The 25,586-nt window shown below is 34.4% G+C and overlaps 1 protein-coding gene and 1 long non-coding RNA gene across 2 annotated transcripts in view; one reads left to right on the forward strand and one right to left on the reverse strand.

Annotated features, from left to right (window-relative positions):
- Positions 1-25,586, forward strand: part of COL24A1 (collagen type XXIV alpha 1 chain) — a 391,807-nt gene that overhangs the window by 288,548 nt on the left and 77,673 nt on the right. Inside the window, exons 39-44 of the mRNA XM_035018127.1 lie at positions 9,439-9,492; positions 11,327-11,434; positions 14,345-14,398; positions 14,868-14,921; positions 15,551-15,607; positions 20,531-20,584. Coding sequence (XP_034874018.1) covers positions 9,439-9,492; positions 11,327-11,434; positions 14,345-14,398; positions 14,868-14,921; positions 15,551-15,607; positions 20,531-20,584 — 381 coding nt within the window. The remainder of the gene's footprint in view (positions 1-9,438; positions 9,493-11,326; positions 11,435-14,344; positions 14,399-14,867; positions 14,922-15,550; positions 15,608-20,530; positions 20,585-25,586) is intronic.
- LOC118019199 overlaps positions 1-25,586 on the reverse strand; it is an 88,406-nt gene that overhangs the window by 47,800 nt on the left and 15,020 nt on the right. The gene's annotated exons all lie outside the window — the stretch shown is intronic.

The following is a 25,586-nucleotide window of genomic DNA, read 5'->3' on the forward strand; positions in this document are numbered from 1 at the left end:
AAAAACACCATTAAGACAGTGAAAAGACACCCGTGGAAAGGGAGAAAATATTTGCAAATCATATATGATGATGGACTTGTATCCAGAATATAAAGAACTTTTCCAACTCAATAGTAAAAAGGTAAACCAGTTGAAAAACATTTAAACAGATGTTTCTCCAAAGAAGATATATAGTTAGCCAATAAGCAATTGAAAAGATGATCATCATTAGCTATTAGGAAAATGCAAATAAAATCACAATGAGATACCACTTCACTTGACTAGGATGGTTATAATAAAAAACGTTTAAATTAAAAAAAATACCAAATGTTGATGAGGATGTGAATATACATTGTTGATGGGATGTAAAATGATGCAGCCACTTTGTAAATCAATTCGGCAATTTCTCAAAATGTTAAACATGGAGTTACTATATGATCCACCAACTGTATTCCTAGGTGTATACCCAATAGAATTGAGAACAGGGTTCAGACAAAACCTTGTACATAAATGTGTATAGCAGCATTATTTATGATAGCCAAAAAGTGGAAATAACCCAAATGGTCATCAACTGATGAATTAGTAAATGTATATTAATGAATGTAGTATGCCCATGCAATGGACTATAACTTGGCAATGAAAAGAAATGATATAATCATACATGTTACAACTTTGATGAATCTTGAAAACATTTTGCTTAGTGAAAGCAGCCAGTCAAAAGAGACCAAATATTATATGACATGTCCCAAATAAGGCAAATCCAGAAAGACAGAAAGTGGGTTAGTGGTTGCCTAGGGCTGGGGGTTGGAGGGCAGGGCAGTTGTTGGGAGGAAATGGGAAATGACTGCTTATGGGTACAGGGTTTCTTTTGGGGTGATGAAAATGTTCTAAAATTTACTGTGGTGATAGTTGCACAGTTCTGTGAATATACTAAAAATCATTAAATTGTACACTTTAAATGGGTTCATAATATGGAATATGAATTATATCTCAAAGTTGTTTAAAAAATAGATGTGATGTGTTACTTTGAAGACAATACAGCTATTCTCACATATTTAAAGTAATAGACTGGAATCCCAACTCCTTCTATTTTATGAGTAGGCTCAACATCAAACCAACTATTGTCAACGTGACATTTATATCAAAGCATTCTTATTTTTATAATTGTTGAAGAAATCTATTATAACATGCACATTTAGAAATTGTTGCTATTTTTCCAGTCTGCCCTGCAAGCCTCTAAATACACAAACGGGTTGCAGTGGGTATGTTAACTTTTAATAGCCAACATTTTGGAGCAAGATGTTTCTTACGCATCTCAGAACAAACACTAAAATAAACCAGCCTAATATCAGTGGACGTTTACTGCCACCCACCCTCCCCCCAACCCCTGCAAGAAGAGAAAACAACCTGTCTTTGAAGAGAAAAAATACGTGGACAAAAGAATGAGGGGAAAACTTTCTGATTATAATGTCAGAAGAAAATACAATATAGAATACAGTCAACCCCCTTTTCCACACATAATGTGTTCTTCCGTGTACAAAAGTTTACTGTGCAAAATGTTCCAAGTAGATCCATATGCTACATTTCTTAGAAACTAAAAGTTTTAGTAGTATAAAAATGTCTCACTACTCTTCACCTTTTATTCATAAACTTTGGTTTTACTTCCAACTTTAGTACATGCTTTTCAAGATGTTATTTCTTTACAAATGGATACAAAGTAGACTAGGTTACTGTCTGATTAAGGCTAAATATTTTCTACTTTGGGCATGCATTCTATCATTCATTTGTTTATTAAATATTTATTAAGCATCAATTATATACCAGGCATAGTTCTGGGTACTAATGTTATAGCAATAAACAAAACAGGCAAGTTCCCTTCCGTCTTGGAACTTACACTGTAGTGTGGGAAGGCAATGTAAACAAGAATGGTTAATTTCTGTTAGTGATAAATGCTGTGAAGAAAATAAAACATGGTAATGGGATAAAGAGTTACTAAGTATAGGCTACTTTACATTGGGGTGGTCACAAAAGGACTACCTAGGGTTACACTGAGCGAGATGCCTGAAGATAAGAAGAAGCCAGTCATGTGAATATCTAAGAAAAAGCTTTCTAGGCAGAGGGAACATCTAATGCCAACGCCCTAAGGCAGAAAGGGCATTTATTAGATGCACTGTTAGGAAGGGGGAAGTACGGCCAAGTAGCTAGAATGTAATAAGCAACTGGAAAACATGATGTCAGAGAAATAGAAGGAGCCAGATCATGTGGAGGATTACAGACCATGATAAGAGATTTGGAGATGATTCTGATTTCAGTGGACAGCCATTTGGAAGGTTTTAAACAGCGAGATGTGTTTGATTAACATTGTTAGTGATAATGTGGGGTATTTTGAAGAAACAGACTATGAGGTTAAAAGTGGACTTAGAAGGCTGTGGCAGCAGTGTAGATGAAAAGTGGTATGGTGGTTTGGAATGTAAGGGGGCAATAGAGATAGAGAATAGTGATCCAATTCAAGACATATTTTGGAGATATAGCTGACTGGATTTGCTCATTGTTTGGATGTTGAGAAAGAGGAAAAAAATTATAAAGAATAAATCCTAGGTTTTAGCTGGAGTAATTGAATCGGTAATCATACTATTAAATGTAGTATGGGGCTACAGATTGGTACTTACATATGTGCAAATATGTGATTTCATTATTTTTGGTTCATCTGGGTTTCCTCACAAGTTCTAACTTACTGATTAGTGAGGAGTTGTTGGGGTCTGGGGGGAAAAGAAATTTTTATCTTTTTTATTTTTTAAAGATTTTATTTATTTATTTGAGAGTAAGCAAGAGAGAGAGAGCATTAGTGGGGTAGGGACAAAGGGAGAGAGAGAAGCAGACTCCCCTGCTGAGCAGGGAGCCTGATACAGGGCTCCATCCCAGGACCCTATGGGATCATGACCTGAACCAAAGGCAGACACTTAACCAATTGAGCCACCCAGGTGCCCCAGGAGAAAAAATTTTTAAATCCAACTCAGTTGAAAGCTTAAACAATTTATTCCTATAAGTTAGTAGTCTCCTTAGATAAGACTCAGACTCTTATGATGTGGTTCTCAAATTGATCAGTTCTCGACCTCCCTCTTTTACTCCTTTCCATTAGAGAGTCTGAATGTCTGCTGATGGCAAGGATGAAGAGGTGTTGGTTCTAGATGCTGGTGTTATTCATAATGATAGGGACATAGAAACATTCCTTGTCAATTTGCTTACTGCCTACCCTGCTGGTCTGTGATGATGATGTCTGTAGCTAGTAGTTTTCATTTCTTTGGTTGGGGGCGGGGTGATGTTCCCTGTCAGCTTCCACTAATCTGCAGATCCCTCTCAGGTCTTCTGGATTCTCAATCAGTTCTAGTCCAGGAAATCTGCTCTCAGCCCTTATGGCAGAGCCCCATCTTTCTAGAGTAATGACCACCCCACACACAGACACACACACAAGCTCCCCAGGGGTTTCTAAGTTCCCATCTACATCATATAGGAATCAAGGAGTAGCTCAGGAAAATTTAACAAATGTTCCTCATTTTTACTTTCCTGAGCATCCAAATTGATGTGGCCATAAACCAAGTGGTATCTAAAAAGAAGGTAACTTTCCTGCATCCTGAAGAAGTAGTAGGGAACAAAGGTTTTACTCTGCCAAAACTCAGAAAGAGGAAAATCTGAACAACTATGTCTCTCCCTCCCTCTTTGCCTTCCTGCATACTCCTGGAATCAAAACAAACAAACAAACAAACAAACAAACAAACAAACAAACCTGGCTGTCTCTATATTTCCCCTATGTCATATCCTCATCCTTCTATAATCTAGTAAAAGCCTTAGAGTTCTACTGCGGTAGATGGAAAGTGTGTCTTTTCTATAATATAGGACAGCCCATGTGCGGGGTGCTCCAGCCTCAACTTGTGAATTTTAAAGTTGGAAACAATGAAAACAGAAAAATTTTCTTAATACATCCAGCCCTTTGGCATACAAACCCCTCAAGGTGAATAGGGTAAAGTCTATATATTCAAAAAGGCAAAATAGAAAAGCAATTTTAATGATTTTCAAAATATTGCCCCATTACAGCAGAGATGGGGAAGACAAGGAGAGACAAGGTTTAGGGGTTTGAAGAGGGAATTCAAGGCTCAGTTTGGGAAACATAAAGTTTGAGATGCCTATAAGAAATTCAAAAAGATGTCAGTAGGTGGGAAAATCAGAAGGTCACTGGTGCAGTCAGGACAGGTGACATAACTTTAGGAATCATTAGGCTATAAGGAAATAAAGAGATGCTTTAAGTACGTAGAAAATTTGAGAAGCATGCTGCCATGTAAACAAAAGTTTTAAAAAGTTGCAAGAATGGAAAACAGTTTCAGATAAAATGAGCCATTGGATTGTTGGATTTGGCTATTTGAAGGTCAGTTGTCCGAAAGGAAGAAATTTCAGAGTTGTGGTAAGAACAAAAGCCCAAACAAAGACAGAATGAGAAGTAAGGAAATAGTGACAATGAGCATACACAAATCTTTCAAAATGCTTTGCTATGATGGGGAAGCAAAAATGGAACTAGAAAAGTACATGAGAAATTGAATGAGTGAATAGAAAGGGAGGGAGGGACATGAGGTCAAGGAAGGATTTTTCTCAAATGAGTGCTATCTGGCATATTTAATTGCTGTTGGAAGTGATTCATTTAAGAGAAAAAAATTGATAGTGCAAGTGTAGGAGAAGGCCTTGAAAAGGACATGGGGTTTAGATGCAAGTGAGGAGCTGGCCTCAGAGAAGAAACAGGGAAACTTCTTCCTTCGTCAGAAAAGGGGAACAATATGTGCGTACGTAAGGAGGTGTGCTGGTAGGTTGGGTGTTGGGAAGAGATGGCTCTTGCTTGATTGCTGCTGGTCTCAGTCAGTATGAGGCAAGGTTATTAACTTGAAAATGAGGTGAGAATGGAAGTTTGAAGAAGGTGCAAGCCATCTTGCAGAATAATAACAAATTTCTCAATTATACACATTTGTGAGACTTAAATTTGTCACATTTTTACTTTATCCACAAATTTTTATTAATATTTAAATATATAAACATGATGATACTTAAACTGCATTATTGGTTGGCAGATAGCATTTCCACACAGTAGTGTCAGCTGACACCTGAATATTTGAGTTCAGTGCAGTTATGGAGTGCTGATATAAGAAAAGGGTTTATGAATTCCCTCTCATACAAGTATTGCAACAAAAGCCTAACATTTTGAAGGACTTTAAGTTTAAGTCACATAACTACAAATTAAAGAAAGAAAAAATATAATCTCAATAGATGAAACAAAAAGTATTTCTAAAGATTTAATATCCATATTGACTGTCATACATAATGGTGAAACTTCGAAGAAATGAGCAAAGATCACCACTGTTCACTATTTCTCTTCAACATTTACTCAGAGACCCAGCCAGTGTAATAAAACAAGAGAAATAATCTACAGATCAATTATTAAAATTAATGAGATTTTAGCAAGATGCTAAATATAAGAATATGCAAAAATATAGATTCCATTCTTCTTCCCCAGCAACAAGCAGTTAGAAAACTTGAAAAAATACTATTTACAATACAATCAACAACAAAATTAAGCACCTAGGAATAAATCTAACCAAAGATTTGCAAAATTTTATTGAAAAAAATATGTTTATTAACAAAGACCTAAATAAATGGAGAGAGATTTTATATTCGTGGATAGGATGACTCAGTATCAAAAAATTATCATCTCTCCCCTAAAGTAGTCTATAAATCCAGTATAATTTTAGTCTAAATCCTCATAAGAATTTTTTATAGGACATGATTCATGAAAAGTGATTTTAAAAGGAATGTGGAAGAACGAAGGGCCAATATCAAGACAGTTTTCAAGAACAAGTTGCAGGGGGTGGGAGCACAGCAGTGTGTGGAAGAGAGGACTTGCCCTACCTGATATCATAACTTATAATTAAAGCTAGAGTAATTTGGTCAGTGTCATACTCATTCACAGGAAGAGACCAGTGGAAATAGAAGATAACCTAGACTGAGATCTCAGCATATTTTGAAACTTGAAGTTTGATAAATTGATTATAGATTTCAAATCATTAAGGAAAGGATGAAATATTCAATAAATGGTACTGGTACAGTTGGTTATCCAAATGGAAAACAAAATAAAACAGCTCCTTCACACAAATGTGCACACACACAGAAGAATGAAATTCCAATTGAAGACCTAACTGTGAAAATCAAAATGTTAAATATGAGAACATTTATGAGAATATTTCATGAACACCTGAGGGAGAGGAGAAGGATCTCCTAAACAGTGAAAGAAATAAGAAAATATTGATGAATATGACTACGTTAAAACTGCAAACTTGTATTAATCAAAAGTTATGTTAAACAAAGTGAGAAAATAAGCTTCAGGCTGAGAGAAGAGATCTGTATTATATAGAATGAGCAAAATACAAGTATCAGGAATATGTATAAAAACTTTTTTTTTTTTTAAGATTTTATTTATTTATTTGAGACAGAGAGAATGAGAGAGACAGAGAGCACATGAGAGGGGGGGAGGGTCAGAGGGAGAAGCAGGCTCCCTGCCGAGCAGGGAGCCCGATGCGGGACTCGATCCCGGGACTCCAGGATCATGACCTGAGCCGAAGGCAGTCGCTTAACCAACTGAGCCACCCAGGCGCCCTGTATAAAAACTTTTAAGGGCACGTACTGAATGGAGCACTGGGTGTTATATGCAAACAATGAATCATGGAACACTACATCAAAAACTAATGATGTAATGTGTGGTGATTAACATAACATAATTAAAAAAAAACCTTTTATGTATAACTCAGTAAGAATAACTCAGGAGAATACTGGACAGAAGATAAGAGCCAGAGATTCACATATAGATGCCAGATAACTATATGAATAGATGATCATTCCTCCTTAGTAATCAGAAATATGCAAATTGAAAACACAACAGTATATCATTTTCCATAATGAGATGGATATATTTTAAGTCTGATAGTACCAAGCATTACAGAAGATTTAGAGTAATTGGACTCAAACATTGCTGTGGAAGTGTAAATTGACAAAGCTACTTCGGAGAACAATTTGACAATATCTTGTCTACTTGATGATGCACGTATTTTATAACTCAGCAATTTAACTTCAGGGGCTATACCCTAAAAAACAAAACAAAACAAGCAAACAAACAAAACTGACATGGCACATAGAGGGATGCACAAGGTATTTATTGCAGCACATTATCTATAACAGAAAAAAAAAAAAAAACCCACACCAAAAACTCATCAGTAGGAAAGTGTTTAAATAAGTTGTGATAAGAAAATGGAAACCTGTAGAATTAAAAACAAAGTGAATGGATTAAAGACATTGATTAATTTCAAAAACAAAATGTGTGTTTAAAAAGTTTCAAAAGAATACATAAAGTACACTTATTTCAAGTTTGAAAAGATGCAGAATAACCATATATTTCAAATGGAGTAAAAGTATAAAGAAATGCATGGGAATGATAAACAAATTGCGGGCAATGGTTGCACCTGAGTGAAGAGAGAGGGTAACGCATTTGGAAAGGTATGTGTAAAGGGACTTCAAGTATGTACATATGTATATTGCTTCTTTTTCTTCAAGTAGGTGGTGGGTACATGGGTATTTATTGTACCTTCTAATATCTTTTTATATATAATTAAATATCACATAATACACCTTAAAAAGGCAACAGTAGTTAGTGAGAACTAACACTGAGCTAAATTCTTCAGTATAAGTCCAGTTCTTTCTAAGCATTTCATGCATTATCTCATTTAATCTTAGTAACCTTTTGAAAAGGTATTATTTTACCTCTTTTATATTAATGGGAAACTGGGGCCTTTAGAAGTTAAATAATCTACTTATGGTCCTATTGCAGTAAGGTACAGAGCCAGAATATGAAACGAGCAGCCTAACTTTTAAAAGTTCACACTATTAACCTCTGATGAAGGTTAATCTGCCTCTTTTTAAAACTCCACATTAACCACAAAGAAATCTCGGGTTAGTGCAACTATCATTTCAACCTCTGGATGCAGCTAGAACCACAGCAATAGAACTTAACCCATTTTGGCTTCTAAATTCAGTGACTTTCTGAGGCTAGAAGAGCATTTGCTCAGGAACATAGGGTATGAGTCACTTCCTTAGGTATCTGTTTATTCGTTCAACAAATATTTATCAAGAGCCCACATAGCACAGTGGTAAACCGCAATTTATTTCTTGTCTACGTCATTTTTGCCGTTTGCCAAGCTTTGGGACACAAATTTGAGATTTCCATTTTCATTTCCAACTAATGCAAGGAGTGCTGTGATTAATTCTTAGCCATTTTAGAACTTGCATCCTCTGGCTTACTGTGGATCTCATTTAAGCCTAATTATTGTTGACCTGCAAATTCACATGACATCTGAAATACTTTAGCCAATTTTTACTTTAAAAAAGTATATATTAAAAATTTCTGTCTAAACAAAATACAGATTGAAATGAAAATATTGTTTTAAACAGTTTAATATGACTACCTCCTTTTTCTCCATGTATTTCCCTCTCTCCTTTTTTCCACAGACTAAAGAAAATCTCCTAATCTACTCCAATAAGATTTTGAGATTCTTCTTGACCATGTTTTAGATATATTTTATAATCCTATACCATCAACAAGATGTTGAACCCACAGTAGCTCATAGAACTGCTAAAACGGATGCACTGGGTTTACTTTTCTCACCAATTAAAATGGGTTACACTGAAACCAAGTAATTTTTTTCCTCTAATAAAGAACAGTTTAATTTTATCTATCTTGGCTGATTTCTTTTTTTTTTTTTAAGATTTTATTTATTTATTTGAGAGAGCAAGAATGAGAGAGAGAGAGAGTACATGACGGGGGGAGGGTTAGAGGGAGAAGCAGGCTCCTCGCCGATCAGGGAGCCCAATGCGGGACTCGATCCAGGGACTCCAGGATCATGACCTGAGCCGAAGGCAGTCGCTTAACCAACTGAGCCACCTAGGCGCCCTATCTTGGCTGATTTCTATATGTAAATTTTACTCACTAGTAACAGCTAGACCTCTAAATCATTGTGACGTATTTTTAAACAATTACACAGGGGCACCTGGGTGGCTCAGTTGGTTGAGCCTCGGACTCTAGGTTTTGGCTCAGGTCATGATCTCAGGGGAGCCCACGTGGGGCTAGGTGCTTGGTGCAGAATCTGCTTGAGATTCTCTCCCTATCTCTCTTCCCCTCTCCTGACTCGTGCACGCACTCTCTAAAATAAATAAAATCTTTAAAAATAAATAAATATTCAAACAATATTTATTGTTGAAAAGTAATCCTCATTTTTACATAGTGTTCAATGCAGTGGTTATGTGATGTAAGTATTTAAACACTCCATTTAGTCCTTTCCTTAACAGTTTATTTTCTTTTTTATATTGGATATCCAGGGAACTGAAGGAATTGTGGGAATTCCAGGACAAAGAGGTCGTCCAGGGAAAAAGGTAATTTTTTTTAACATCTTTTTATGTTGTTTTTTTTTTACATTTTTTTTTTTTTACATCTCTTTATGGTACATCTTTCTTCTGATGTGCCCCGAGCTCCATAGGATGTTGTGATGTTTTTATTTGCACTAGATATAAAGTAATAAAGTACTATAAATTGTTTTTAAAAGGCATTTTTGTGTAAGTTAATATTTAACTCTACTTAGGAGTACCCATCACCTTAATTATTTAAAGGCAAATTTCCTACTTTGTAGTTTGTATAAAGATCTTTGCCGTTCCTTTTTCCTGTTTGCCAAAAATTCTTTAGTAGAATATGGGCAGGAAAAGAGAGAAAAGGAAAACATTATACCATTTGTGGTATTTGGTAACAACTTTAGTAAAATGGTTAGGGGACAGGAATATGACTAGAATTGTTTCTGTGTTTATTTGTACTATGTTTATCTAAATTGAAAAGGTTAATGATTGATTTTATTTTTCCCATATATGGGCTAAGAAACACAAATAAAGAATGTGGTTTATTTGTTTCTTTTATATTTTACTAAAAAATGATATATTTATAAAATTCTAGAATGTTATAATGAAAAATTCATCTTTGTATGGGGTCAATAATTTATTCAAGTATTGGTGAGACAGAAATGATTTTCTTAATTCTACCACAACAGTTCTGAATATATTACTGTATTTAGCTTCAAATCATACCATATCTAGTCCCCAAAGTCTAATTTTATCATTTCTACTAATATACACCCACTCCATCTTTGTCATGATGTAGGGACAGTATAAGTGAGAATAAAAGGTAAAGAAAAATTAATGAGGTAAATTTTAGTAGCCATTCTTTTTTTTTAATGTTTCAAGTTTTTATTTAAATCTAGTTAGTTAAGATAAAGTATAATATTAGTTGCAGGAGTAGAATTCAGTGATTCATCACTTAAATATTTAGTAGCTATTCTTGCCCATGAAAATAACCCCAATATTGAAGTCTCTTTTCATCATACATAATGTTATATCTAAAATCAACATTAGAAGTGGGACAGTGTAAGTCCTTACAATAACCTGCACCCCTGGGAATTATTATGAATACCAAAAACTTCCTGCCTATGATCACAGTCTAGTTTTTCTTTGTATCTACTTGAATATCAATAATAGAACAGGTTGGTTCCCACTTTCAGAAAACGAATTATAGTACTTAAAGTTGCTTCAAAGAAGCTGTATTTTGGTGGTAGAGAATGATCAGTCAGCTTGATGGAAAACAGAAGGCAACTAACTAGTTTTTAAAAGGATGCAAAATGATATAAAAATATTATCGATTAAAAAAGATGTTATGGATTTTTAAAGGCAGACACCAAACCAGTGAGTGATGATTCTGAATATACAGAACCATACACTGGAACCTTTTTGCATTAAATAGATCTTTGTGGCATTGAAGTTGTCTATAGAAACAGGCTTCTCATAGGGCCTGTGTTTTCTCATGATGACAAGAAATACGTGCATGCATGCAAACATACATACATAACAACTTTCAAAATAAAAATCTTGGTTATTTTGTAATTCAGCAAGAACACCAAATCTCCCCTGCTTGTTAGGCCAAAATTATTTTTTAAATGTTCTTTCTCCTAAATTACTTTTAGTTATATCTTTAGGTTAACCTAGGTGGTGATGGTGTCTTATTATCAGTGATGGTCTCTACTACTATTAAATTAAAGCAAAGTTACTATTTACAGAATTTTGCTTACAGAATATCCTCTGGTGTCTTTCCAAGTATATGATATAGTTAATTCATCTAAGTAAAAATCTGTTTTTTCTCACTTTTCTCTCTTATTAATGACATCCACAGGGTGATAAAGGACAAACAGGGCACACAGGAGAAATTGGAAGCAGAGGTGCTCCTGGACAAATTGGGGAAAGTGGTCCTAAGGGTGCCAGAGGAACTAGAGGTGCTGTGGTTAGTATTTGATTTGTTTCCAGACCTGAGTTCACTGTGGATGGAAAAGAAATGTATCCATGTCCTTAAAGTTTCATCCCTTGATTAATTTTACAGAGAAAGCAATAGTTCCATTGAAAATAATCTACCTCCATGGGCTGTGGAGAATTGTAAGCATTCCACAGTACTTAAATGGCTTAGTGGTTTCTGGACATGGAAAAGGGAGAGGGGGAAAAAAAAGCTCAAAATGGAAATAAAATATGAAATGAAGTTTTAAAAAAATCAGATTATAACTCCTAACCTAAGTAAGAAAGTTTATATTCTTTGCACTTAAAGTCAGAATTTAATATCTGTATAAAACTACACTGTCGGGATTGGCAAATTGCTTTGAAAATTAGATTTATTTAAAGGTTTTATTTATAAGCTTGGACTCCACATGCTTATCTGGAGATTTTTTTAACCAGCTGTGATCAATATCCATAACATCTAATATTTAATCTTTTGCATGAATTTTATATGATGTTGGAAGCAAGGGTCGCATAATACCTCTGAACCTATAATAGCAAAATTTTATTCCTAATATATTGGACTAGTTCAGAAAGTCCTAGCACAAGAGATGCAGAATATTTGTGATTTAGTGTTTAGTGTTTTCACTGTTTCATAAGCTTATATACAAAATGCATGTATCTTTCCTACTCTCCATTAAATGTCACAAATGCTAGACTTTTTACCAACGCCTTCTTGAGAGCATTGCATAATCCATCTGTTGTCTGAGGAAAGTTTGTTTCAGGCTCTTTTTACATATTCATCTTACTACTTCAGGTCTTTCTTACTTCCTTTTATTTAAATTATTACTATTTCTCTGCTTTTGGCTTATATGTTAAAGTACTTTATATGATTAATTTTTAATGAACATCAGAATTAATCTGAAGTCTTGCCATCAAAGTAGGCTGCTACTTTGGATTTTGTTTAAAAAGAATATTCACTTTTTGAATATTGACACATGTTTAACCTTCCCAAAGGTTTCATCAAATTCACTCTCCCACTACCAATACTTCCTATTAACTCTTTTGATGTTTTACAATCTGATAAGTGTGTCTCATTTTCTTTCTATTTACATTTCCCTGATTGCAATTAAGTAATTTGTATTTTTTTCTGGAAATTGCCTTTTCATGTGTACTTTACATGGTTTATATTAGGTTGTTTTTTTCTTATTGACTTGCAATAATGCCTTATATATTTTAGATAATATATTTTGTTAAGTATGTTATAAAATATATTACAAATACATTTCCCTTTCTACCATTTATCTTTTAATATTTTTTGTGATATCTTTTGCTGGACAGAGGTTAATTATATAGCCAAATTTGTCAGTTTTTTACTTTATAGTTCTAGGTTTTATTTCTTCATTAGAAATGCCTTTCCCACCTAAAGTATATAAAAACACTCTTCTATATCTTTCTAATACTTTTAGCTTTATTTTTACCCCTAACTTATATGAAAATTATTTCTTTGCTATGAAATAAGTTGTAAAGAACTGATTTTCTCTTTTCCAAATTGAAATTCAGTTGTCTCAAAATCATTTAATAGTCAATCTATTTCCCACTTTTCTGAAATACTACCCTTACCATAAACTAAACTCTCAAATATTTATTGGCTTTTTTCATTCTCTCTGTTTTCTTCCGTCACTCTGTTAGTCTGTTTTTAGGTCCAATACCACACTACTTAAATTATTTTACTATTACAGTATTTTTTGAGATCTGTCAGGGCAAGTACTCCATATTTCATTTCTCTAAAAAGTTCATCTCTTACCATAATTCTCTCTTCCATGTGAACCTTAAAAGCAGCTCTTTAAGTTCTTTAATATTGAATCTTTCAGTAGAGAAGCACTATATGTCTTTCCATTTACTTATATCTTCTTATATACCTTTTAATAAAGTTTTGTTATTTCCTCCATTCTGTTCTTACCTCTATCTTGTTAGGTTTATTGTTAGTTTCTTACGGATTTTATGATTTATAATGCAGTCCTTTTTCCCATTATATCTTCTTATTGATGCTGTGTAAGATACCTATTTACTTTAATATTTTCACTTTATATCCACTTTAATGATAGGTGGTTCTCATGGGTTCTTTGGATAAATAATCATATTTAGAATTTCTAGTTTGATATTTGGTTAGGCATACACCTAGTCTCTGCCTTAATTCTCTCATCTCCTGTTTAGTTTCAAACTCAAATAGGAGAGTTGATGTGGAAACTTTTTAATAGTATGAAAGATAAGACATTCATTATTAGGATTATTATTTTTGCTCTTTTCAGTTATCCGAGTCACATTTTCAGTATTTTGGGGGCATTTATTAATTAGCCCTAATTTATATAGTATCCTCATCTGCAAATTATTGATAAGAAAAGCAATAGTAGGGTGATTATTGTACATAAGTTGTCAATCATTTCTATTTTAACAAGTTTGACCAGAGCTGAAACTTTATCAAAGCATCTGAAACTATCAATGAATATGTTCTCCTTGATCCCATTGTGACAATATGAAAAACTATCAGGCTATATTCTAATATTCAGTGATGCACATCTACCATAAACTTTGACAGGTGCAAACTACATTTCCAAGAACTTACTAGAAACCTATCAGATTCTAACAACTGAAAATATTTTTCTTAATATGATTAAGAATATTCATACCAGAAATAAACTACAGAGATGTGTTTTTGGTGGGACTTTTGTGGTTCAGAAGAAAAATAAGACAAAAGTTAGAGTGTTATTTTTTGTTTTTTCCATTTCAGACTAAGTAAAATATTATACCTCAAAAAATCTAAATTTTAAGTAATAAAAGTACTAAATAAATAAATAATAAGAGTATAAGCTTAATGGTTTAAACAGTTGTTTGTTTTCTTTCTAATATTTGCTTTGTTTTTTAGGGACACTTAGGATTGATGGGACCTCATGGAGAACCAGGAATTCCAGGATATAGGGTAATCATTTCTAATTGGAAATTAAAACGTATTTACATGAAAATAGTTATATAAAGATGTCATCTCAAATATGCAAATTAAGATGAAATCTCACTGATAACAACCTTTCTAATATATTTAGGCCTCAACCGCCTAGAGAATAAATCTCGTTTTTCATTCAGAATATTGCCATATCTAGGGCGCCTGGGTGGCTCAGTTGGTTAAGCGACTGCCTTCGGCTCAGGTCATGATCCTGCAGTCCCGGGATCGAGTCCCGCATCGGGCTCTCTGCTCGGCAGGGAGCCTGCTTCTCCCGCTGACCCTCCCCGCTCTCATGCTCTCTCTATCTCATTCTCTCTCAAATAAATGAATAAAATCTTTAAAAAAAAAAAAAAGAATATTGCCATATCTAATAGGATGGCCTTGGTGTTATTAGGTAGAACATGCACAAATTATATGGCGAATGTCTGCTTACTTGTCCTTTTGTTAGGGCCATCAGGGTCAACCAGGACTTTCTGGGTTGCCAGGACCTAAAGGAGAAAAGGTATGTGTGCATATTGACTTTTTAATACTAAAGTTAAATATTAAATTTTTGTGTTCTTTCTGAAAATATGCATGGAAACATTTTCAAAGAATAAAAGAAACACTTTTCAACTTGGGAAGTACTGCAAATTCTAGAAGATAAATAATAAAAGACAAAAATGTAAACAAGTCATTAAGATGTCTTCAATCGGCTGTCTCAAGATATTCATGAAATAATATATGTTAAAGCACTTTGCAATCTGTAAAGCTTTGTAAAAGTAAAATTAATTACTTATTAAAGAAATTGTGAGACTACAGATTAAATAACTGATACATTTGTAGTAAAATTTTTTATGGATTAAGAATAACTACAACAGTACTCCTGTTGACTTACAATATCATTGCAAACTTGAAACTTCGAGCAAATTCCTAAACTGCTTTTTATGTAATTAAAGCAGATTGACACTTCTTAGAACCTATAGGAATCACACCTGTATAAAATATCCTATGCTAAGTTTTATAGGTAAAAGTTTTCCATTTAAATAGATAAAGATAGTATATTTCATAACATGTTAGATAGTAATAGCCTGCATAGTTCAAAGGTTATTTTATTAATTTGGTTTTGTTTATAAATCATTATCTTCATTACAGGGTTATCCAGGAGAAGATAGCACAGTACTAGGACCACCTGGGCCTCGAGGTGAACCAGTAGGTCTTTTTCTAAAATTATTTTTATGTTTCAAGATAAAATGCAATGAAGATAATAGATTGACAGCACCAATCACATCTTTTCAAGGAATTTTGTTTTGTTAGTTTCATAACATGATTTTTATAGGCCTGCACTATTTGTAGCTATATAATCTAAATGCAAAGCCCCATCTGTGTTGGGCTCCATGTTAGGTGTGGAGCTTACTTAAGATTCTCTCTCTCCCCATCTCCCTCTGCCTCTCAAAAAATATAGTAAAAACAACTATATCTACAGTAATTAGCTAAGGGATACACAAAATAAAAAATGTAAATTATGACAACAAATACACAAAATATGGGGAAGGAGAATAAAAATGTAGGACTTTTAGAATGTGCTTGAACTTAAGGGACTATCAACTTAAAATAGACTGCTATGTACATTGGGCGTTAAATATGAAACTCATGGAAACTGCAAGCCAAAAACCTATGATAGATTCACAAAAAAAAGAGCGTGAGAGAGAAAAGAATCCAAATATACCACTAAAAAAACCATCAAATCACAAGGGAAGAGAGCAAGAGAAGAACAGAAAAGAACTACAAATACAACCAGGAAACAACTAACAAAATGTCAATAAGTACATACCTTTCAATAATTACTTTAAATGTAAGTGGGCTAAATGCTCCAATCAAAAGACACAAGGTGACTGAGTAGATAAGAAAAACAAGACCCATCTATGTGCTGCCTACAAGAGATTCACTTCATACCTAAAGACACACATGGATTGAAAGTGAAAGGATGGAAAAGAAAATATTCCATTCAAATGGAAATGAAAAAAACCTGGGTAGCATACTCATATCAGATAAAATTGACATTGAAACAAAGACTGTAACAAGACATTAGGAAGGGCATTATGTAATGATAAAAGGATCAATTCAACTAGAGGATATAACAATTGTAAATATCTATGCAACCAACTTAGGAGCACCTAAATTTATAAAGCAAATATTAACAGACATAAAGGGAGAAATCAACAGTAATACAATAAAGTAGGGCACTTACATCTATGGATGGATCATCCAGAAAGAAAATAGTAGCCTTAAACAACACATAGACCAGAGGGACCTAATGGATATATACAGAACATTCAAAAACAGCGAACACTCATTCTTCTTAAGTGCACATGGAACATTCTCTAGGTTAGATCACATGTTGGGCCACAAAGCAAGTCTTAATAAATTTAAGAAGGCTGAAATCATATCAAGCATCTTTTCTGATTATAATAGTATAAAACTAGAAATAAATACCAAGAAAAAAAAAACTGGAAAAAAACCCCACAAGTACATGGAAGCTAAACAACATGCTACTAACCAAACAAGGGGTTAATGAAGAATTAAAGAGGAAATCAAAAAATACCTGAAGACAAATGAAAATAAAAACAGCATCTCCCAGTCTACTACAAATAGTTATATGCCAATAAATTGGACAACCTAGAAGAAATGGATAAATTCCTAAACATGTATAATCTTCCAAGACTGAATCAGGAAGGAATAGAAATTTGAACAGGCTGATTACTGGTAATAAAAATGAATCAGTAATCAAAAAACTCCCAATAAACCAAAGTCCAGGACCAGACAGTTTCACAGGTGAATTCTACCAAACATTTAAAGAGGCATTAATACCTATACTTCTCAAACTACTCAAAAAATAATTAGAGGAAGAATGCTTTCAAATTCATTCTATGAGGCTAGCATTATCCTGATACCAAAACCAGATAAAGGCAGTACAAAAAAAGAAAAGAAAATCACAGGCCAATATCATAGATGAACATAGAATATACATGCAAGAACATAGATGCAAAAATCCTCGACAAAATATTAGCAAACAGAATTCAGCAATACATTAAAAGGATCATATACCACGATCAAGTAAGATTTATTCCAGGAATGCAAGGATGGTTCAGTATTTCAAATCAATCAACTTGATACACACATTAACAAAATGAGGATGGGGTGCCTGGATGGCTCAGTTCAGCATCTGCCTTTAGCTCAGGTCATGATCCCAGAGTCCTGGTATCAAGTCCCACATTGGGCTCCCTGCTCAGCGGAGAGCCTGCTTCTCCTTCTGCCTCTGCTGCTCCCAATCCTTGAGCTCTCTCTCTGTGTCAAATAAAATCTTTAAAAAAACAAAAACAAAATGAAGGATAAAAATCATATGATCCTCTCAATAGATGCAGAAAAAGCATTTGATGAAATTCAACATCCACTTATGATGAAAACTCTCAATAAAAACCTCTATAAGAAAGGCCATATATGACAAAGCTACAACTAACATCATACTCAATGGTGTAAGCTGAAGCTTTTCCTCTAAGATCAGGAAAAATAGAAAGGTGCCTACTCTCACCACTCTTATTCAACATATTACTAGAAATCCTAGCCATAGCAATGAGAGAAGAAAAAGAAAGAAAAGGCATCCACATTGGTAAGACAGAAATAAAACTGTCAATATTTGCAGATGACATTATACTATAAATGGAAAATAAAGATTTCACCAAAAAGCTATTACAACTACTAAATTGAGTAAAGTTTCAGGATACAAAATTAATATGTAGAAATGTTGCATTTCTATACAATAGTAACAAACTATCAGGAGAAATTTAGAAAACAATCATTTACAATTGAGTTGAAAATCATAAAATCTCTAGAAATAATTTTAACCAAGGAGATGAAATACTTGTATTCTGAAAACTATAAGACATTGATGAAAGAACTGAAGATGACAAAAATAAATGGAAATATATACCATGTTCATGAGTTGGAAGAAATAATATTGTTAAGATGTTCATACTATCCAAAGCAGCCTATAGATTTAATACAATTCCTAGCAAAATTCCAATAGGGTTTTTCACAGAACTAGAGCAAATGATCTTAAAACTCATATGGAATGACAAGACCCTAAATAGCCAAAAGAATCTTGAAAAAGAAGAACAAAGCTTCAGGTATCATGCTGCCTGATTCAAACTGTACTATAAAGCTATGCTTATCAAACAGTATGGTACTGGCACAAAAATAAATATATAGATCAATGGAACAGAATAGAGAGCCCAGAAATAAACACACACTTCTATGACAATTAATCTATGACAAAAGAGGCAAGAATATACAGTGGGGAAAGGATAGTCTTTTCAATAAATAATGTTGGAGAAACTGGACAGCTGCACGCAAAAGAATGAAACTGGACTACTTTTTTCCCACTACATGCAAAAATAAAATGAAGTAAAGGCCTAAATGTAAGACCAGAAATCATAAAACTTCCAAAAGAAAACAGGTGTAAACTCTTGCACATCAGTCTTAGAAATATTTTTTTGGATCTGTCTCCTCAGGCAAAGGCAACAAAAGCAAAAATAAACAATTGGGATTACATCAAACTAAAACGTTTTTTCAAAAAAACAAAAAGGCAACCTTCTAAATTGGAGGGTATATTTGCAAATGATATCTCCAATAAGGGATTATTATCCAAAATATACAAAGCACTCCTACAACTCAACACAAATAAAACAATCTGATTTTTTAAAAATGGGGAGAGGACCTGAGTAGGTATTTTTCCAAAGAAGACATAGAAAAGGCCAACTGACACATGAAAAGATGCTCAACATCACTAATCAGGGAAATACAAATCAAAATCACAATGAGATTTCATCTCACAGCTGTCAGAATGACTAGTATAAAAAAAACAAACAAACAAGAAATAAATGTTGGCAAGTATGTGGAAAAAATTCCCACCTTCATGAACTGTTGGTGGGAATGTAAATTGGTGTAGCCACTATTTAAAACGGTATGGAGAGTCCTCAAAAAATTAAAAATAGAAATACTGTATGATCCAGCTATTCGACTTATGGGTATTTACCTGAAGGAAATGAAAAACATAATTTGAAAAGAGACATATGCACCCATATGTTCATTGCAGCATTACTTACAAGAGCCAAGATATGGAAACAACCTAAGTGTTTACTGATAGATGAATGGGTAAAGAAGATGTAGTATGTGTATACATACACACACACACACACACACACACAATGTGATACTACTCAGCCATAAAAAGGAGTGAAATCTTGCCATTTGTGACAACATAGGTGCACCTACAGGGCACTATGCTAAGTGAAATAAGTTAAAGAAAGAAAATACTGTATGATTTTACTTATATGTGGAGTCTAAAAAACAAAGCAAACAAAACAAAACATAAACAGACTTATAAATCACAGAACAAACTGTCCAGAGAGGACGGTGTAGGGAGATGGATGAAATAGGTGAAGGGGATTAAGAGTTACAAACTTCCAGTTATAAAATAAATAAGTCATGGGGATGTAAAGTATAGCATAGTGAATACAGTCAATAATATTATAATAGCTACATATGGTGACAGATGGTGACCAGACTTATTCTGGTGATCCTTTCATAATGTGTATAAATGTCGAATCATTATGTTGTATGCCTAAAACTAATATAATATTGTATGTCAACTGAACTTCAAAAAAATAAAAATAAATCAATAAAAAGATTATTAAATATAGTCTTCTAATTAATGAATGATTCAGATTAAATCTTTATCATTTTAACATTAAGTAAAAATGCAAGTTATTTTGCCAACATGCCTAACATATTTTATACATCTGAAAATTTATATTGTTTAAGTGGACTTCATTTCTTCAATATTTTTTCTTGCAGAATCATTATGAGATTCTCTTTAAATAATTCCATGCTTATGATGTTCTTGTTTTTATTGAAATTCAATCTTTTGAAATTATTTAGTAGAACTAAGCAAATTGTTATACATTTGGTTTCATATTTTTGGAAAAAATTATTCCACACTAACTGTGTTATCTTCATTCACAAATACTTAGATCCAACTGTGAAATTGATTATTTTTGCACATGGTCTCTGCAGGGTCCAGTTGGGGAACAAGGAGAGAGAGGAGAGCCTGGAGCAGAGGGCTATAAGGTAAATACAGCAAATTTCACACCTTGCTTCTACATTGAATTAGTGTTCTCTGTGATTTTTCTCAGTTTCAAATGAAAATAAGCATCACTGGGATGCCTGGGTGGCTCAGTCGGTTAAGTGTCTGACTTCGGCTCAAGTCAGGATCTCAGTGTCAGGGGATCAAGCCCCTAGTCAGGTTCCCAGCTCAGTGGGAAGTCTGCTTTCTCCTCTCCCTCTGCCCCTCCCCCTTTCATGCTCTGTCTTTGTCTCTCTCTCTCTCTCTCTCTCTGTCTTTCTTGTTCTCTCAAATAAATAATAAAATCTTAAAAAAAAAAAAAAAGAAGAAGCATCGCTGAGTTATTAGTAATGTCTTGTGGTTTTGATCCTGGAACAAGCCTAGCTCTTTGTACTTTCTGTTCCTTCTTTCTAGAATCATCTTTGTCTTCTCCCATTGCTGCTTTTTTTCTCATCATTAAGATCTCAGCTAAAATGTTACTTCCTGAAAGACCTTCTCTAACTGCCCTTTCTATCCATCTCTTTATATCATATTTAATGCTATCTCTATTATCTTACCTCTTTTTTTCATACATTTGTGGGGTTTTTTTGTTTAGTCTATTTTTCCCTACCAAAAAGTAAGATCCATGAAAATAAGACTCTTGTCTGGCTTTCTCATCATTATATCCCCAATTTCTAGAACATAATGTTCCTGGTGTATAGTAGGAATTCAATAAAGAGTTGTCAAGTGGGTGGATGAATGTCATACTTTCAAGCCTTCTGTCAATTCTTGTCCTCTTCCATTCTTAGAAGTATTTTATGAGACCAACTTCATCAGCCAAAATTATATTAGACTAAGTGTAGAATTTATTCTGTGTCATTTTTTTATTAGCACATTTCTGTTAAGGATGTTCTGTATTCTTGCCTCATCTCTCTTCTCTTCCTGTTTACAGTGTCAATAGCGAAACAAAATGGTCATCTGCTAGTTCTCTTCCTATAGTTTCTATGTCCTTCCTTTGCTCACAACATTCTGTGCTTACTCACAGTATTATCTACTCTTTATTTACATAAATCCTATCTATATTTTATAATTTAGTTCAAACTTCTTTTTTCCCAACTCACCCGAACAGGAATCTTTCCCTATTCCGTAGTCCTATAATATTTATTATTTATAAAAATCATTCAACAGAAATATTTTACCATCTTCTGTTGCTGATATTTTTGCTAATTATTTTTAATGTGTAGATACCTTAGCTCTCCAATTTGAATATGATTTGTCTTCTACAATGTTTTGTTCTGAGCTGTGTATATAATAGCATATAATATGCATATAAACATAATTCATTTTTAATAATGAATTGATGGGTAATTTGATCCAATATACCCCTCTCATATAAAATTTCAGTAATCATATCTGAAATGAAGATTTACATAGCCAGATTGAATGAACAAGCTGGTAGGTAGATAATTATCATTAATAAATTCATTTTCTCAAGGCCAAAATCTGAAAAATCAACTTTCACTTCCTAAAATTCTCTTTGAAGCAAATGTTGAAGGTAACTGTAAATGTTTGTGAAATTGTTGAGGTGGCCATCTTGCATTTCTTCTATTTGTGGAGAAACATTTTTAGGATGTCATATATATATATTCTATTTCAAATTTATATAACAGTTTGTATCTATAAGTGTTTTGTTTTTTTTTTTAAGATTTTATTTATTTATTTGACAGAGAGAGACACAGCGAGAGAGGGAACACAAGCAGGGGGAGGGGGAGAGGGAGAAGCAGGCTTCTCGCGGAGCAGGGAGCCAGACGTGGGGCTCAATCCCAGGACCCTGAGATCATGACCTGAGCCGAAGGCAGACGCTTAACGACTGAGCCACCCAGGCGCCCCTCTATAAGTGTTTCTTAATCCAAGGAAGCCAGTGTATTTACTTGAAATTAGGTTTTCTTTGTGTTGAGAAGCCAACCCACTGCTTCCAGAATAATTTGAGAAGCATCTAAAACTTCGTTTCTGCTGTGCATAACTTCAAACATTCTCAGGAAAATCAGCTTCTTGCACTGTCTTCTTTTGGCCTCTACCAATTACAAAACATTTGGTAGCTAAACCAGCATATTTACTGCCAAACAAACAGGTAACTATTTTTTTTGGAAGAAGAAAAGAATGTCTTCACCTGGCTAGCAGAAGAAAAACCCTGCCTGCCTTATTCTGGATAGTCACACCTTATTCAGAAATCCTTCATCTGAGAACTTCTTCCTGGGCCTACTGTGGAATCTATTTCTCCTTCCTCATTCCACAAATACTCTTGGTGAAGTTTTCACTTGTGGATAATTCATGAATTAATTTGATCCACATCTTCCTTTCTGTCTTATTCTATCCTTTGTCTAACCTATAGGTTTTAGAGGTCATTTTTTCATTTGTTGCTGGTTTTATTCTAAACAAGCCATCTTAAGCCAGACAGCCACAATAATTTTATTGCTTAGACATCTGAGAGCCATGAAATATCCGCACTTGTCCCCTGCCAAGTTTTCCCAAGCACAAGTTTGATTCATGCAGGGGAACCATGCTTTATTTAGAGTAATTCTGTTGTAGCCTCAGGTGAAATTTTTAAATGTTTGCTTTTCTGTAATTTTAAAATGTATATACTATTCTTTCACTCTAGTAAAATGAGGGTTAGCATTATCATCAAGCCTTCTTTTTTATTGTGCTAAAATACACATAATAGGGTCGCCTGGATGGCTCAGTCGGTTAAGCCTCTGCCTTCGGCTCAGATCATGATCCCAGGGTCCTGGGATCGAGTCCCGTAGAGCAGGGAGCCCGCTTCTCCCTCTGCCTGCTCCCCCTGCTTGTGCTCTCTCTCTCTCTCTCTCTCAAATAAATAAAATCTTTTAAAAAAATACACATAATATAAAATATACATTTTAACCATTTTATTTTTTTAAGATTTTATTTATTTGAGAGAGAGAGAGCACAAGTGGGGGGAGGGGTAGAGGGAGAGGGAGAAGCAGGCTCCTCGCTGAGCAGGGAGCCCGACAACGTGGGGCTTGATCCCAAGGACCCTGAGATCATGACCTGGGCTGAAGGCAGATCCTTAACAGACTGAGCCACCCAGGCACCCCCATTTTAACCATTTTAAAGTGTACAATTCAGAGATTTTTAGTACATTCTCAATATTGAAAACTATCACACACTACATAGTTTTAGAACATTATCATCACCCCAAAAGGAAGCACCATACCCATTAAGCAGTCACTCTGTATCTCTCCCAGCCTTTGGCAACCATTACTCTGCTTTATATCTCTATTGATTTATCTATCCTGGATATTTCATATAAATGGAATCATACAATGTATAGCTTTTTGTGTCTGGCTTCATTTCATTCAATATAATGTTTTCAAAGTTCATCAATGTAGAATGTATTAGTACTTCATTCCTTTTTATGGCTGAATAATCACCAACCTTTTTAAAAACATTTTTATATTCACAAATATTCTTACAATTGTGGTGAACTCAAGGTTATCCTACTGGATAAAAAAAATGGAATGGGGGTGCCTGGGTGGCTCAGGTAAGTGTCCCACTCTTGGTTCGGCTCAGGTCATGATATCAGGGTCATGAGATAGAGCCCCACATTGAGCTTTGCATTCAGCAGGGAGTCTGCTTGAAGATTCTTTCCCCTTGCCCCTCTCCCCACTGGGGTGCAGACATACACTCTCTTTCCCTCTCTCTCTCTCAAATAAATAAATAAATCTTTTTTAAAAATGGAATGGATAATGCAGATTTTGTTTCCATTTGGCTATGAACAATTAGAAATTTTTAAAAATCTTTTTCCCCATCCTTTGTTCTTTTTTCCTTTTGAATTATAAAAGTCATGTGTCTTGCTCGTTGTCATCAGTAAATACTCACTAGGCATTATTATACATGACAGATCTTATGTATCATGCATAACAAAATCTCTGGTCTCTCATATTTTTGAATGCCTGCCATGGGCCAGGAGCAGAACTAGGTGCCATGAATTTAATACTGGACACCCCAGGCACAGTCCTTACCTCTGTGGACATCACATGCAGAAGACATATAGAATAAGAACATTTAATCAGTATAAAAACAGATATAGTAAATTATAGCTGTCATCCAGAAAGCTATACATTCTATAGGTCAAGATAAATTCATCTGAGGCTTGAGAAAGCCAGAGTACATAGTGGGAATAAGCATATTATACTGTCAACATCGGCTTTTTAAAGCTATGGACAGAAACATACACATACCCAAGATGAAGTCAGACTAAACTTGTGTGAGATGAATCCTAGAAGTACATTGAATAACTTATGTTCTAGCTTAAACTCCATTCCACTTTGGTTTGGCAAAGTCCATAACATCTTTGCACACAATAAAAGAACAATGTTTAAATCCTCAGTTGTCATCACTCTTTAGCGTCAGGCATGCATATCCAAATTGCTATTGGATATCATCACAGGCACCTCTACCTCAGTATGTCCTATACAACAGTTCCATCATCCTCCCCAAATTTGATCCTCTTCTTTCTATGTCCCCAATTCAGTGAATGCTACCATCAGACATTAAGGTGTTCAAGCCAATAAATGAATCATCCCTCTCTCTCTGTCTGTCTAGGTCTGTGTCTCTCTCTATTGCTCTCTCTGTGTGTCTCTTTTTTTCTGTGTGTGTCTATTGCTCTCCCTGTGTTTCTTTCTGTCTCTTTGTCTCTCTCATCCTTTCCCTCCTCTCACTCCTTTCTCTCTCCTCTCATCTCTCAAATCCATTTGGCCACTTCTTTCGACCTCAGATAGCTCTGCTATCTAGCCACTTTGCCCTACTTTAGTTTAGGTTTCATCTTTTTTGTCTGAATTACTTTAATAACTTCCTAAGTAGACTCCCTATCCCCAGTGATAGCCCTCTCAAATCCATTCTCTTCTTAACATGTTCTGTCAGATGAATCTCCATTTATTCCCCCATGCTATCTCCTCTGCCAGAATGTCTTCTTTTTACTTTCCTGCCTGGAACTCTCATCCTTCA

Source organism: Mirounga leonina, unplaced genomic scaffold (assembly GCF_011800145.1).
Source record: "Mirounga leonina isolate KUSES-001 unplaced genomic scaffold, KU_Mleo_1.0 Mir_173, whole genome shotgun sequence".
Classification (NCBI taxonomy): domain Eukaryota; kingdom Metazoa; phylum Chordata; class Mammalia; order Carnivora; family Phocidae; genus Mirounga; species Mirounga leonina.